Source organism: Salmo salar, chromosome 10 (assembly GCF_965601325.2).
Source record: "Salmo salar chromosome 10, fSalSal1, whole genome shotgun sequence".
In the NCBI taxonomy this organism is placed as follows: Eukaryota; Metazoa; Chordata; class Actinopteri; order Salmoniformes; family Salmonidae; genus Salmo; species Salmo salar.
Genome location: NC_138300.1, coordinates 122,051,824 through 122,067,160, shown reverse-complemented (window position 1 = coordinate 122,067,160; position 15,337 = coordinate 122,051,824). Strand labels below are relative to the sequence as shown.

At 41.3% G+C, this 15,337-nt stretch overlaps 1 protein-coding gene across 1 annotated transcript in view; it reads left to right on the top strand.

Moving 5' to 3' along the window:
- The first annotated feature begins 7,241 nt into the window (after window positions 1–7,241).
- Window positions 7,242–15,337, top strand: part of LOC106561774 (disintegrin and metalloproteinase domain-containing protein 10) — a 49,401-nt gene continuing 41,305 nt past the window's right edge. Inside the window, exons 1-2 of the mRNA XM_045688573.2 lie at window positions 7,242–7,413; window positions 11,171–11,324. Of these exons, the coding sequence (XP_045544529.1) occupies window positions 7,347–7,413; window positions 11,171–11,324 (221 nt within the window). The 5' untranslated portion in view covers window positions 7,242–7,346. The remainder of the gene's footprint in view (window positions 7,414–11,170; window positions 11,325–15,337) is intronic.

The following is a 15,337-nucleotide window of genomic DNA, read 5'->3' as shown; positions in this document are numbered from 1 at the left end:
GGGTAGTTGTTTCCTGTTTAGTGTTTGTTGCACCTGACAAGACTGTTTTCGTTGTTATTTTTGTTCAGTGTTCATTTTTGTTTAATAAAGAAGATAATGAGCATTCACGTACCCGCTGCATTTTGGTCCAATTCATACGACGCCCGTAACACTCTGCCACTGTCTGACGCCTGCAAAGAGAACTAGCTAGTCAGCTCAAGTTGTTGGGAAGTTAACCAGCGCAGTCGCACATTGCCCATTCTGCATGAATGATCCGTGGTGGTGAACGACACTAGTATCAAATCAAATCAAATGTATTTATAAAGCCCTTCTTACATCAGCTGATATCTCAAAGTGCTGTACAGAAACTCAGCCTAAAACCCCAAACAGCAAGTAATGCAGGTGTAGAAGCACGGTGGCTAGGAAAAACTCCATAGAAAGGCCGGAACCTAGGAAGAAACCTAGAGAGGAACCAGGCTATGAGGGGTGGCCAGTCCTCTTCTGGCTGTGCCGGGTGGAGATGATAACAGAACATGGCCAAGATGTTCAAATGTTCATAAATGACCAGCAGGTCAAATAATAATAATAATCACTAGTAAGTGAGGGGTCCTGTTACCTTCCCTGTAGCTCAGTTGGTAGAGCATGGTGTTTGCAACGCCAGGGTAGTGGGTTCGATTCCCACGGGGGGGGGCCAGTGCGAAAAGAAAAAAAAGGTATGAAATGTATGCATTTGCTACTGTAAGTCGCTCTGGATAAGAGCATCTGCTAAATGACTGTAAGTGAATGAGCTATACTATTCACTGAGACATTTCTCTAAATAATATCTGGTACTAATGTATTTATGACAATGTTCATCAAGTATAATTTCTCTTCACTTGTCACACAGTACAGAAATATGTCTGAGTAGGAGGTGGGAACTGTAACTTTTGATTCTCTCTCTCTCTCACGTTACATATTAGTGGTGGACATACATTTCAGCAAGTTACTGTCTAGAGAGCGACAGCACCTGTTTTTCTAAGACAAAACGTGAAAACAACACCAACAACAACAACAGCACAACAGTTGAAACACCATGGCAGAGAATACTACTGCACTATTAGATATTACTGCGCTGTCGGAGCTAGGAACACAAGCATTTCGCTACACCCGCGATAACATCTGCTAAATATGTGTATGTGACCAATACAATTCGATTTGATTTGGTAGAGGGAACAACAGTCGATTGATTTTTACCAGGGTCAATTAAACCACCATTTATTTCAAATAAAAGGCCTGCAGAGATCTTTTTTTTTTTTTTTAATTAAAAGCATCACTTATCTCATTTTTTTTCTCTGCAACATTGTTAGACCCTGACTGACACAACTTTTCTTAGGCACGGAGGCAAATGAATTTCCACGCTTCAGTGCATTAAGCCTCGATCACACCGACAGTGTTATTTTATTTTGGTACACCAGAAGTACATTCATTTCCAATAGAACACTGCGTATTTGTATTTATTATGGATCCCCATTGGCCGCAGCTACTCTTCCTGGGGTCTTGCAAAATTAAGGCAGTTTATACTATTTTAAAAACATTACAATACATTCACAGATTTCACAACACACTGTTTGCCCTCAGGCCCCTACTCCACCACTACCACATATCCACAGTACAAAATCCATGTGTATGTGTGTGGATAGTGCATATGTTATTGTGTTTGTGTATGCATGTGTCTATGTTTGTGTAGCTTCACAGTACCCGCTGTTCCATAAGGTATATTTTTTAATCCGTTTTTTTAAATCTAATTTTACTGCTTGCATCAGTTACTTGATGTTGAATAGAGTTCCATGTAGTCATGGCTCTATGTAGCACTATGCGCCTCCCATAGTCTGTTCTGGACTTGGGGATTATGAAGAGACCTCTTGTGGCATGTCTTGTGGGGTATGCATGGGTGTCCGAGCTGTGTGCCAGTAGTTTAGACAGACAGCTCGGTGCATTCAACATGTCAATACCTCTCAGAAATACAAGTAGTGATGAAGTCAATCTCTCCTCCACTTTGAGCCAGGAGAGATTGACATGCATATTATTAAAATGAGCTCTCTGTGTACATCCAAGGGCCAGCCATGCTGCCCTGTTCTGAGCCAATTGCAATTTTCCTGAGTCCCTTTTTGTGGCACCTGACCACACGACTGAACAGTAGTCCAGGTGTGACAAAACTAGGGCCTGTAGGACCTGCCTTGTTGATTGTGCTGTTAAGAAAGTAGAGTAGCACTTTATTATAGACAGACCCTATTTTAGCTACTGTTGTATCAGCATGTTTTGACCATGACAGGTTACTCCAAGCAGTTTAGTCTCCTCAACTTCTTCTATTTCCACAAAATTCATTATAAGATTTAGTTGAGGTTTAGTGAATGATTTGTCCCAAATACAATGCTTTTAGAAATATTTAGGACTATATTTGCCAACTATTCAGAAACTAACTGCAGCTCTTTATTAAGTGTTGCAGTAGCTGACATGTTTATTTATATATTTTACCTTTATTTAACTAGGCAAGTCAGTTAAGAACAAATTCTTATTTTCAATGACAGCCTAGGAACAGTGGGTTAACTGCCTTGTTCAGGGGCAGAACAACTGATCTTTACCTTGTCAGCTCAGGGATTCAATCTTGCAACCTTCCGGTTGCTAGTCCAATGCTCACACCACTAGGCTACCTGCCGCCCCTGTATAGCGTAAATATATATATATAGTGTTGAGTCATCCGCATACATAGACATAATGGCTTTACTCAAAGCCAGAGGCAAAGATTGAAAAAAGTAAGGGGCCTAGACAGCTGCCCTGGGGAATTCCTGATTCTACTTGGATTTTGTTGGAAAGGCTTCCATTAAAGAACACAGTCTGTGTTCTATTAGACAGGTGGTGTAAACCCATAACACATACGTTTTTCCACCAGCAGACTTTGATCGATTATGTCAAAAGCCGCTCTAAAGTCTAACAAAACTTAGCGACAGGCTGTCTCAGAAGCAGCAGAAATTCTATTCTATTCTATTATTTCAGTTGTTAGAGGTGAAGGGCCCTAGCGATCTGGCTGGATAAACTAGGGGTCGGTGTAAAGGTGTGTCACGTGGCGGTGACCGGGGCCAGAGGGGCTCGGCTGGAATAAAAAGACCCTTTTAACACTACTGAACTGAGCTGCGCTGAGCTGTACTGTGTGATCATTCATCCATTTGTACCATTTACACTAATGAACTGAGCTTTACTGGACTAGCCTGGTGGCCAGACGAGCTGCAGAGACTGGGAGCTGACGTAGACTGCCATCGAGGCTCGAATAGGACTGATGAGCTTGGCAAACACCTGCCTTGATCTTTGACCGTCTCACTGAAATACACACTCAGGGCCACAATTTAATGAAATTGACTTTAAACAGTTAGCACTTTAGAGTTTGTTCTAGGACAGACCAGGAGAGAAGAAAAATAAAACATGATGAACTCAGTGTTTCCCCTATATTAATTTAGCAGCGGCGCACAGAATTGAGGATCCTAATGTTTTGTTTACTCAGTGAATATATATTTATTTATTTTTATTCTGCAGAGACAGTCTTTTAAGATGAGAATGAGAAGTTACAACATCAGATCGCCCGAGAAACCACCAAGGTAACTAGCTAGCTAGCTTGTTTATTTTATTTATTTTATTTCACCTTTATTTAACCAGCTAGGCCAGTTGAGAACAAGTTCTCATTTGCAACTGCGACCTGGCAAAGATAAAGCATAGCAATTCGACACATACAACAACACACATGGAACAAACAAAACATACAGTCAATAATACAGTAGAACAAAAGAAAACAAAAACTCTATATACAGTGAGTGCAAATGAGGTAAGTTAAGGCAATAAATAGGCCATGGTGGCGAAGTAATTACAATATAGCAATTAAACACTGGAATGGTAGATGTGTAGAAGATGAATGTGCAAGTAGAGATACTGGGGTGCAAAGGACCAAGATAAATAAATAAATACAGTATGGGGATGAGGTAGGTAGATAGATGGGCTGTTTACAGATGGGCTATGTACAGATGCAGTGATCTGTGAGCTGCTCTGACAGCTGGTGCTTAAAGCTAGTGAGGGAGATATGAGTCTCCAGCTTCAGAGATTTTTGCAGTTCGTTCCAGTCATTGGCAGCAGAGAACCTGAAGGAAAAATGACCAAAGGAGGAATTGGCTTTGGGGGTGACCAGTGAGATATACCTGCTGGAGCGCGTGCTACGAGTGGGTGCTGCTATGGTGACCAGTGAGCTGAGTTAAGGCGGTGCTTTACCCAGCAGAGACTTGTAGATAACCTGTAGTCAGTGTGTTTGGCGACGAGTATGAAGCGAGGGCCAACCAACAAGAGCGTACAGGTCGCAATGGTGGGTAGTGTAAGGGGCTTTGGTGACAAAACGGATGGCACTGTGATAGACTGTATCCAGTTTGTTGAGTAGAGTGTTGGAGGCTATTTTATAGATGACATCACCGAAGTCGAGGATTGGTAGGATGGTCAGTTTTACGAGGGTATGTTTGGCAGCATGAGTGAAGGATGCTTTGTTGCGATATAGGAAGCCAATTCTAGATTTAATTTTGGATTGGAGATGCTTAATGTGAGTCTGGAAGGAGAGTTTACAGTCTAACCAGACACCCAGGTATTTGTAGTTGTCCACGTATTCTAAGTCAGAGCCGTCCAGAGTAGTGATGCTAGTCGGGCGGGCAGGTGCGGGCAGTGATTGATTGAATAGCATGCATTTAGTTTTACTTGCGTTTAAGAGCAGTTGGAGGCCACGGAAGGAGAGTTGTATGGCATTGAAGCTCGTCTGGAGGTTAGTTAACACAGTGTTCAAAGAGGGGCCAGAAGTATACAGAATGGTGTCGTCTGCGTAGAGGTGGATCAGAGAATTACCAGCAGCAAGAGCAACATCATTGATGTATACAGAGAAGAAAGTCGGCCCGAGAATTGAACCCTGTGGCACACCCATAGAGACTGCCAGAGGTCCGGACAAAAGGCCCTCCGATTTGACACACTGAACTCTATCAGAGAAGTAGTTGGTAAACCAGGCGAGGCAATCATTTGAGAAACCAAGGCTGTCGAGTCTGCCAATAAGAATGTAGTGATTGACAGAGTCGAAAGCCTTGGCCAGGTCGATGAATACGGCTGCACAGTAATGTCTCTTATCGATGCCAGTTATGATGTCGTTTAGGACCTTGAGCATGGCTGAGGTGCACCCATGACCAGCTCTGAAACCAGATTGCATAGTGGAGAAGGTACGGTGGGATTCTAAATGGTCGGTAATCTGTTTGTTAACTTGGCTTTCGAAGACCTTAGAAAGACAGGGTAGGATAGATATAGGTCTGTAGCAGTTTGGGTCTAGAGTGTCACCCCCTTTGAAGATGGGGATGATCGCGGCAGCTTTCCAATCTTTGGGAATCTCAGACGATACGAAAGAGAGGTTGAACCGGCTAGTAATAGGGGTTGCAACAATTTCGGCAGATAATTTTAGAAAGAGAAGGTCTAGATTGTCTAGCCCGGCTGATTTGTATGGGTCCAGATTTTGCAGCTCTTTCAGAACATCAGCTATCTGGATTTGGGTGAAGGAGAAATGGTGGGGGCTTTGGCGGGTTGCTGTGCAGTTGACCGAGGTAGGGGTAGCCAGGTAGAAAGCATGGCCAGCCGTAGAGAAATGCTTATTGAAATTCTCAATTATAGTGGATATATCGGTGGTAACAGTGTTTCCTAGCCTCAGAGCAGTGGGCAGCTGGGAGGAGGTGCTCTTATTCTCCATGGACTTTACAGTGTCCCAGAACTTTTTTGAGTTAGTACTACAGGGTGGAAATTTCTGTTTGAAAAAGCTAGCCTTAGCTTTCTAACTGCCTGTGTATATTTGTTCCTAACTTTCCTGAAAAGTTGCATATCACCGGGGCTATTCGATGCTAATGCAGAATGCCACAGGATGTTTTTGTGCTGGTCAAGGGCAGACAGGTCTGGAGTGAACCAAGGACTATATCTATTCCTAGTTCTACATTTTTTGAGTGGGGCATGCTTATTTAAGACGGTGAGTAAGGCACTTTTAAAGAACAGCCAGGCATCATCTACTGACGGGATGAGGTCAATGTCATTCCAGGATACACCGGCCAGGTCGATTAGAAAGGCCTGCTCGCAGAAGTGTTTTAGGGAGCGTTTGACAGTGATGAGGGGTGGTCGTTTGGTCGCAGACCCATTACGGATGCAGGCAATGAGGCAGTGATCGCTGAGATCTTGATTGAAAACAGCAGAGGTGTATTTGGAGGGCGAGTTAGTTAGGATGACATCTTTTTTTTAATTTTTTTTATTTATTTATTTATTTTATTTCACCTTTATTTAACCAGGTAGGCAAGTTGAGAACAAGTTCTCATTTACAATTGCGACCTGGCCAAGATAAAGCAAAGCAGTTTGACACATATAACAACACAGAGTTACACATGGAATAAACAAACATACAGTCAATTATACAGTAGAAAATAAGTCTATATTCAATGTGAGCAAATGAGGTGAGATAAGGGAGGTAAAAGCAATAAATAGGCCATGGTGGTGAAGTAAATACAATATAGCAATTAAAAACACTGGAATGGTAGATTTGACAGTAGATGAGTGTGCAAAGTAGAAATACTGGGGTAGGATGACATCTATGAGGGTGCCCGTGTTTACGGAGTTGGGGTTGTACCTGGTAGGTTCATTGATAATTTGTGTGAGATTGAGGGCATCAAGCTTAGATTGTAGGATGGCCGGCGTGTTAAGCATGTCTCAGTTTAGGTCACCTAGTAGCACGAGCTCAGAAGATAGATGGGGGGCAATCAATTCACATATGGTATCGAGGGCACAGCTGTAATCCTGGAAGTGCAGCCCCACCACCAATGAGCTTTAATGACTGGATTTTATACTATAACTGTGTCCAATATGTAAATACAATTTTAAACAACTCTTCTAACTTTGGTTGAATGTGAAAAGTATTTGAACTTTGTTAGTGTCTGATGATCCCGGGAAAAAAAAGAGAGGCTTTTTGACCTTTTTAAATCAGCAATGAGTAGAATTAATGCTCTGAACATCGCATTATGTACTTACATCATACTTTTTGAAACCTTACCTAATACACTATCAACTACAATGTATCAATCACTCCATGATGATGGGGAAGAGATACTATTCATCCCAAGGTCTGCGTCTGACGTCAGGGCGTGAACCAGAGAGAGAGAGAGAGAGAGAGAGAGAGAGAGAGAGAGGCGGGAGGCGAGGAAGAGGAGGAAGAGAGGAAGCTGCGATATAAACATTGTCACAGAGTGAGTCTAAAGTAGAACAATAAAAGAGATCACGGTATCAATGCTCGAACAATGGACTTAGCAGATATGATTCTCGTCAAATTCCTCTGTTTCATCTACTTAATAAATGACAGCCAAGGTGAGTGGGAGCATTTTGTATGTATTCTGTAGAGAAGAAGGAATAACGGGCTACATCCCAGAAGGGAAGAGTATCCAAGGCAACATTCGAGCGAATGGCTAGCAGGCTAGGCTAGCTAAGAAAGCTAACATAGCGGACCAAGGCCTGATCGTTGTGAAGATGTCGTTTATCCTTTTGACAAATCACAAAGCTATATAGTTGTTGAAATATATTTTATTTTAAGCTTGGCAAAGGCTAGTTTTCTTTTAAAACGATGATTTCCCATGATGGTTATGTGAAGGCTAACGCTAGCTAGCTCGCCGAGGTGCCATTGTTATGAGCATATAAAGAACGATTCTGTTGTCATTTGACACGAACGACCAACGCGATTTGGGACATCTGATTTTTCTTGCAATATTATGGAGTACTTTCGGTCAATATTGTTTATACACCACGTCAATACTAATTTGCAATTATGGGTTGTCCCACTTTCTGTCAACATTAGCTAGTTATCCAGCTAATTTAGCATCAGTTTAGCAGCAACAATTAGCTAGCTAGCCATATTTGCTTGATAATTAACGTACCTCGCTAGATATGCCTGTTGACATCTTGTAATTTTTGCATTTGTTGGCCCAAAGTCAATGGATCTCTAGAGAGAACATATTTGATCTTTGTTAACTTAATTATTACTGGCTAGCTATGTGGTAGCTAACATCCTAGGGGATCAGGTAGCCTAGTGGTTAGAGTGTTGGACTAGTAACTGAAAGGTTGCTGGGTCGAAACCCTGAGCTGACAAGGTAATAATCTGTCATTCTGCCCCTGAGCAAGGCAGTTAACCCACTGTTCCTAGGCTGTCATTGTAAAATAAGAATTTGTTCTTTAACTGACTTGCCTAGTTAAATAAAAGTACAAAAAAATCTGCAGATTCAAGTAACAATGTAACGTTAGCTAACAATATGTTTTTAACTATTCGATGGATACAGTAGAAAGATACAATAGTATTCATGTGAATGCAACAATTTCCTGATTTTCATTGACAAGTTCTGATCAAGAAATCTATAGAGGCAACTCACTGTATGTTTTCAATGAGATTTCGTTCTTGTTCACATGACGCTGCTGCACCCACTGCATCATCCTTGCATCAGTTAGAAATCCCCTCCATGGACTAATTGCTCTAAGAAGGGATTTAACAGCTTTGATTGAATGTTGTGTTTCATGGTTCACGTAGTACTGCCTAAATTATAGCCCGAGATGCATTCTTAATGAGCCTACCTTTCTTTACCCCTTAAGGTCCTAGCAATTTTATTTGATATCTTCGGAGGTAGACTGGCGCTGGCAGCCAAAACACCCACTCAATCTAAACTTGAATTGATTCTAAATAACGATACAGTTCTGGATCCATGAAACCCTTTTTAATTTCATATAATGCAAAATGTACTGTACACCAGTGGCGGCAGGTGGGATGAGCTATAGGAAGATGGGCTCATAGTGATGGCTTAAATGGAACACGGTATCTAACATATGGAAACCACGTTTGACTTATTCCTTTAATTCCACTCCAGCCATTTACAATGACCCCGTCCTCCTATAGCACCTCCCACCAGCCTCCACTGCTTTACACTGTTTTAACAGGCTTTATCACAGTTTCATCCGACAGTATTTTTTTTTATAGTGACAACACGTTTCTGTGAGTCTTCTTCCGTTACATCCAGGTGTTCAGAGCATGCTAGATAGCTCATTAGTAAAGGTGGTCTGTCTGTGGTCCGTATGTCTGTTCCGTAAACACCTGTTGTAATATGGAGATATGACCGTGTGGGAACACTAACCTTATAAAGCTGTGTATCAATGTCACCTTTTTTTTTTTGTTCGAAAATTATTTCTCGCTGATATGAAAGATTAAACAAACCTTATGCTTCCCAAACTTTACCGTGGGGCTCTTAACAAAACTCCTCGCACAGAACACGCCTTTCGTCCAGAGACTCTTGTATGTGATGTAGTGGAACTGAGAGTCATGATCTTGGGCTAAAACCAATTTATAGAGGCCAACTACCTTTTAGAGTCAAACGTTATTGATGAAGGTATCTCCTTCCCTTGGGGGGGGGGGGGGGGGACTTTGGTTCAGATCCCCAACGCTCAGTGTGAACACGCATCGCTTGGAAACACAAGGCGCATATCTTTCATATCAGCGAGAAATAATTTTCGGGGGGGAAAAAACGACACAATTTATATAGGGAAGATGTTCTAACACTGCCATATCTCCATGTTACAGTGCCTGTTTACAGAAAACAAGAGGCGACCACCTGTGCTAATTAGAACTAGAAGGGATGTGCATCTTTCCCTTTTCAAGATAATTCGATATACATGGGCTCTGATACGATACAGGAACAATACGTTTTAGTTTAGTATTTAGCCTACCTACCTGAATGAAATCATGAGCTGAAACGGATAGTACAGTAGCTGGGAGCAGGCACGGGATTCAACACCTGTTCCTGTTAGTGATATCAGACCTGAGTTCAAATACTATTTTTAATGATTTCAAATACTTTGTGTTGCTCTAGCTTGCCTGAGGTGGTAGATGAACAATGTTTTGCCGTTTTGGGACTATTCTATTGGTCCGTTAAGGCAGGCAATCTCAACCAAGCACAGATAAAGTATTTGGAATGATTTCAAATAGTGTTTGAAGCCAGTTCTGAGTGATACTAATTCAGTTCTAATCCATTAGGCCTTATGTTAAAGCCTTATTATGTGTTCCGGGTGGTTTTATTTCTAGGGTTGAGAGTGAGATTGCTCTGACTGTTTTGCCAAGCCAGGCCTTTTACGGATGGAGATATATAAATAGACCTACATTCTATTTCTATAATAGATTGTATTTCTGTAATAGATTGTATTTCTATAATAGATTCTATTTTTATAATAGATTCTGTTTCTATAATAGATTGTATTTCTGTAATAGATTGTATTTCTATATTAGATTCTGTTTCTATATTAGATTCTGTTTCTATATTAGATTGTATTTCTATAATAGATTGTATTTCTATAATAGATTGTATTTCTATAATAGATTATATTTCTATAATAGATTATATTTCTATGGATGTAGACTAAGCTATATGCTCAGTGAACTACCACTCCTTTGTAGGACTACCACTTCTTTTGCTCGTTTTGGTCATTTGAGGGGGGGAAATCCGGACGTTACGGTGGCCTCCACAAGTCAGGACTCCTATGTTAATTACACACAGAATGTTCCCATGTCCGGACTAAGTAGGCTAGAGTAATGTGTTTCCAGGCCTGGGTAGAATAATGTGGGATCATGAATTTTATGATGGTGCTATCATGGTATCGTTATAGGCTACTATCTTTTATATATGGTTTGTTGATATAGTTAGGCCTAGAAGAAGAAGAAGATGAAAGGTGATATAATTAAGCAATAATGCCCGAGGAGCTGTGGTATATGGACAATATACCACGGCTAAGGGTTGTTCTTATGCAAGACGCAACGCGGAGTGCCTGGACACAGCCCTTAGCCGTGGTATATTGGCCATATAGCACAAACCCCCGAGGTGCCTTAATGCTATTATAAACCGGTTACCAATGTAATTAGAGCAGTAACACTAAGTGGTCTGATATACCATGGCTGTTAGCCAATCAGCATTCAGGGCTCGAACCACCCAGTTTATAATTGTAGTTAATATTCCGTTTACACAGCCTGTGGTTTGAAGAGGAGTGCAGTGTGATTTTGTTCTCGTAGTCTTAAGTTCCTGTCTTGTCATCTTCACAGGTTACCATTATGGGATCCCCCTGAACAAGTATGTGCATCACTATGAGGGTCTCTCCTATAACACCTATGAGATACATGACAAGCACCTGAGAGCCAAGAGGGCCCTCCACCACCAAGACACGTTTCTCCATCTAGACTTCCATGCACACGGAAGGTAGGCCTACGTCTCCCAGACCTTTTTTTAACGCTCTGTGTGTCTCTGTGTGTGTCTGTCAGTTTGTGATAGTTTCTTTTGTTAAACATTCAAAGTAGAGCAGCAGGTGTAAACCTTAAGTTTATGATTCATCTTGTTCATAATTGTATTTGGGGGGGGGGGGGGGGGGTACTTTCAATGTAAACTAAAACGGCTAAAACCATAGATAAAGTATGTAGAAAAGATAATAGCCCTATATATTCTTAAATATATAAACCTTTGAGAACTTACAATCACCAAAATTAATTACAGTCAAAGAGAATTGAAAATTGCCAAAACAATGAATTTAGCAGTATTGATTAGGACAGTGAAGATACCGCTATCGCAATATTTTTTTCATGGTAAAAATGAAAACATGAAGTAGGAAATTGGCTTTAAAACTGCAACAACAAAAAATCTTAGCTCGCGGCCAGAAAATGTAGAATTGCAGCAAATTTGTTTAAAACTGCAAAATTCTCTCTGCTGCATGGCAAACTGTGTAGAATTGCAGTAAATTTGCGTTAAAATTCCAACAATTTCTCTAAACTCCATGGAGAAATGTGTAGAATTGCAGAAAAATTAGCTTAACATTTTTTACATCTCTCTACACCGCCAAGATGGGGGCATCTGAAATTTTGTCGGACCGACAGCACCAATTGCCACACCCCTGCCATGACCACCACCTAAGCCCCTTTTTGATCCAGAGAAAACCCTGACTCAACAGTGATGTTCTCAAAATCATCGGCTTATTTGTAGTTCAAGATGAGTCTTGTTCCTCCATAGACGGGTTAGACGGGTTGTTCCTCCATAGACGGGTTAGTTGACAACGGCACGAAAATGATGGGGCGTGCTTCAAAGGGGCAGAAGGCAGTATGTTATGATTGTAAATGGCCAGATAGCTAGCGACAATGACAAGAAACTGCCACGTGGTGAATTGTAAGTGGCTTGTTTCATCTCCTTTTGATCTTGTTCTTGCTACCGTTTCTTGTTTTGATGGGTCAGTTTTGTTGCTAACCTACCAACCGTGAGGTTCTCAATAACATAGGCCTATTTGTAGTTTCAATGAAAGTTGTTTAGCTTTGTTTTCATCTGATTTATTTTCAGATAACATTTTAGAGAATTATTAATATCCTCTACCTTCTAAATTAGCCTCCCCAGGCTTTGTGGGAGAGCGTGGTTTCTCCCATGGTCTCGACTGGGTCCCTAGCTAGGCCATCTGGCTGTTAGTCAGATTTATTTGAAATCATTTAAAATACTTAATCTGTGCTTGATTGAGCTTGCCTGGCTTAATTAACGGCTCATTAAAAATCCAGTAGGGAGTTGGAGGCGATTGGCCACTCCGATTTGCGATATTACGGAAGATTTGAATAAAGTTCAGCGTTCCCCTTCTTCCTCACCCTTCTTCCTCACCCATGCTTGCATCGCTCAACGGTCCCCCGACCACTCTGCCTCTCTTGTTTTCCTTCCATTGAAAGTGAATGGCTTCCGATGTTTCGCTGCATGATGGCAGTTCCTAGAATAAAACAGGTGGTAAAACTCAGTGTTCAGGCTTGGAATTTATTTAACCTGGAACAAGATCTGTTTGTGTTGTCTTGCCAACTACTATGGTCATTATATTTGAATATCTTTTTTTCAAATTGTGGAGTTAGATCAGCTTTTATATTGCAGATTGTGGCTTCTATCAATGTAATTATCTGCATCATTTCCAATCCCCCATATATTTTTTTGTATATGTATGTGTATATATATATATATATATATGAGGGTATATATATACCTTACCTTACCTTGAAAGTAGCCTAATCTATGGGCTAGAGAGACGCCATATTGCTAGAAGGCTAGTGATGACTAGGCCTACAGCTATATATATATATATATATATATATATATATATATATATATATATATATATATATATATAGGCCTAGTCATCACTAGCCATATTGCTAGAAGCGCCACAATCCCCGCATTCCACGTGGATATGCCTGTTAACAGTTCCATTAGATTTATCAATGTGTATTCAATGTCCCGCAGCCCAGACAGCCATTCATAAAAGTCTTCCTTTTTTTCACTCTGTCAATTAGGTTCGTATTGTGGTGTAACTACAATGTCGTTGATCCAGCCTCAGAGTTTAATGGCTGTGATAAAAGAAAACAAACTGTTTTAAAGTCACCATTGGTCTCATGGTGAAATCCCTGAGCGGTTTCCTTCCTCTCCGGCAACTGAGTTAAGAAGGACACCTGTATCTTTGTAGTGACTGGGTGTATTGATACACCATCCAAAATGTAATTAATAACTTCACCATGCTCAAAGGAATTCGTTGTCTGCTTTTAAAAAAATTGTTATTTACCCATCTACCAATAGGTGCCCTTCTTTGCGATGCATCGGGAAAACCTCCTTGATCTTTGTGGTTTAATCTGCGTTTGAAATTCACTGCTCGACTGAGGGACTTTACAATTATCTGTATGTGTGGGGTACAGAGATGAGGTAGTCATTCAAAAATCATGTTAAAGTCCATGCAACTTATTATGGTACTTATTAAGCACATGTTTACTCTTAAACTTATTTAGGATTACCATAAATGGGTTGAATACTTATTGACTCAAGACATTTAAGATTTCCATTTTTTTTTTTTTTTTATTAATTAATAAAAAATGAAATAATGAAAAACATAATTCCACGTTGACATCTAAATGTAATCCATTTTTAAATTCAGGCTGTAACACAACAAAATGTGGAAAAAAGTCAAAGGGGTGTGAATACTGTCTGAAGGCAGTGTATTTCTCACTAGTTTAAACATTTTAGAGAGAGAAACAAAATAGTCCCGAACACAATTTTAACCAGGTGATCTAAACTAGAGCGTCCATAAGGTCTGCGCTAATGGCTTCAAGTCTGACGTCCACTGTTTTTCATTCGCAATTTCAGAACTACCAACTGGCCTTTACATTTACATTTACATTTAAGTCATTTAGCAGACGCTCTTATCCAGAGCGACTTACAAATTGGTGCATTCACCTTATGATATCCAGTGGAACAACCACTTTACAATAGTGCATCTAAATCTTTTAAGGGGGGGGGGGGGGGGGGTTAGAAGGATTACTTTATCCTATCCCAGGTATTCTTTGAAGAGGTGGGGTTTCAGGTGTCTCCGGAAGGTGGTGATTGACTCCGCTGTCCTGGCGTCGTGAGGGAGCTTGTTCCACCATTGGGGTGCCAGAGCAGCGAACAGTTTTGACTGGGCTGAGCGGGAACTGTGCTTCCTCAGAGGTAGGGAGGCGAGCAGGCCAGAGGTGGATGAACGGAGTGCCCTTGTTTGGGTGTAGGGCCTGATCAGAGCCTGAAGGTACGGAGGTGCCGTTCCCCTCACAGCTCCGTAGGCAAGCACCATGGTCTTGTAGCGGATGCGAGCTTCGACTGGAAGCCAGTGGAGAGAGCGGAGGAGCGGGGTGACGTGAGAGAACTTGGGAAGGTTGAACACCAGACGGGCTACGGCGTTCTGGATGAGTTGTAGGGGTTTAATGGCACAGGCAGGGAGCCCAGCCAACAGCGAGTTGCAGTAATCCAGACGGGAGATGACAAGTGCCTGGATTAGGACCTGCGCCGCTTCCTGTGTGAGGCAGGGTCGTACTCTGCGAATGTTGTAGAGCATGAACCTACAGGATCGGGTCACCGCCTTGATGTTGGTGGAGAACTGGACTATATCGTCTGGTGGGAAGTACGAAATAAAACACATTTACTCAGTAAAATAACGTTTTAATTGAAAACATGTTGTTAATCTTCATTTCTATTTTTTTTTTTTTTTTAATCTTATGTTGGCAACTGTTTTGTAAAAGCAATAAGACCGTGGAATCCAGGGGTTTATGGGGAGCACTGCCTCCTAAGGGTTTTTCCCAGCCTTTTGGCTTCACCTCGGGCCTAAGAACAGCCCCCAGTCGGCTGTTATCACACAATAATCCCCAGGTTCTCATTACTTACTGCTTAATTATACGTCTATT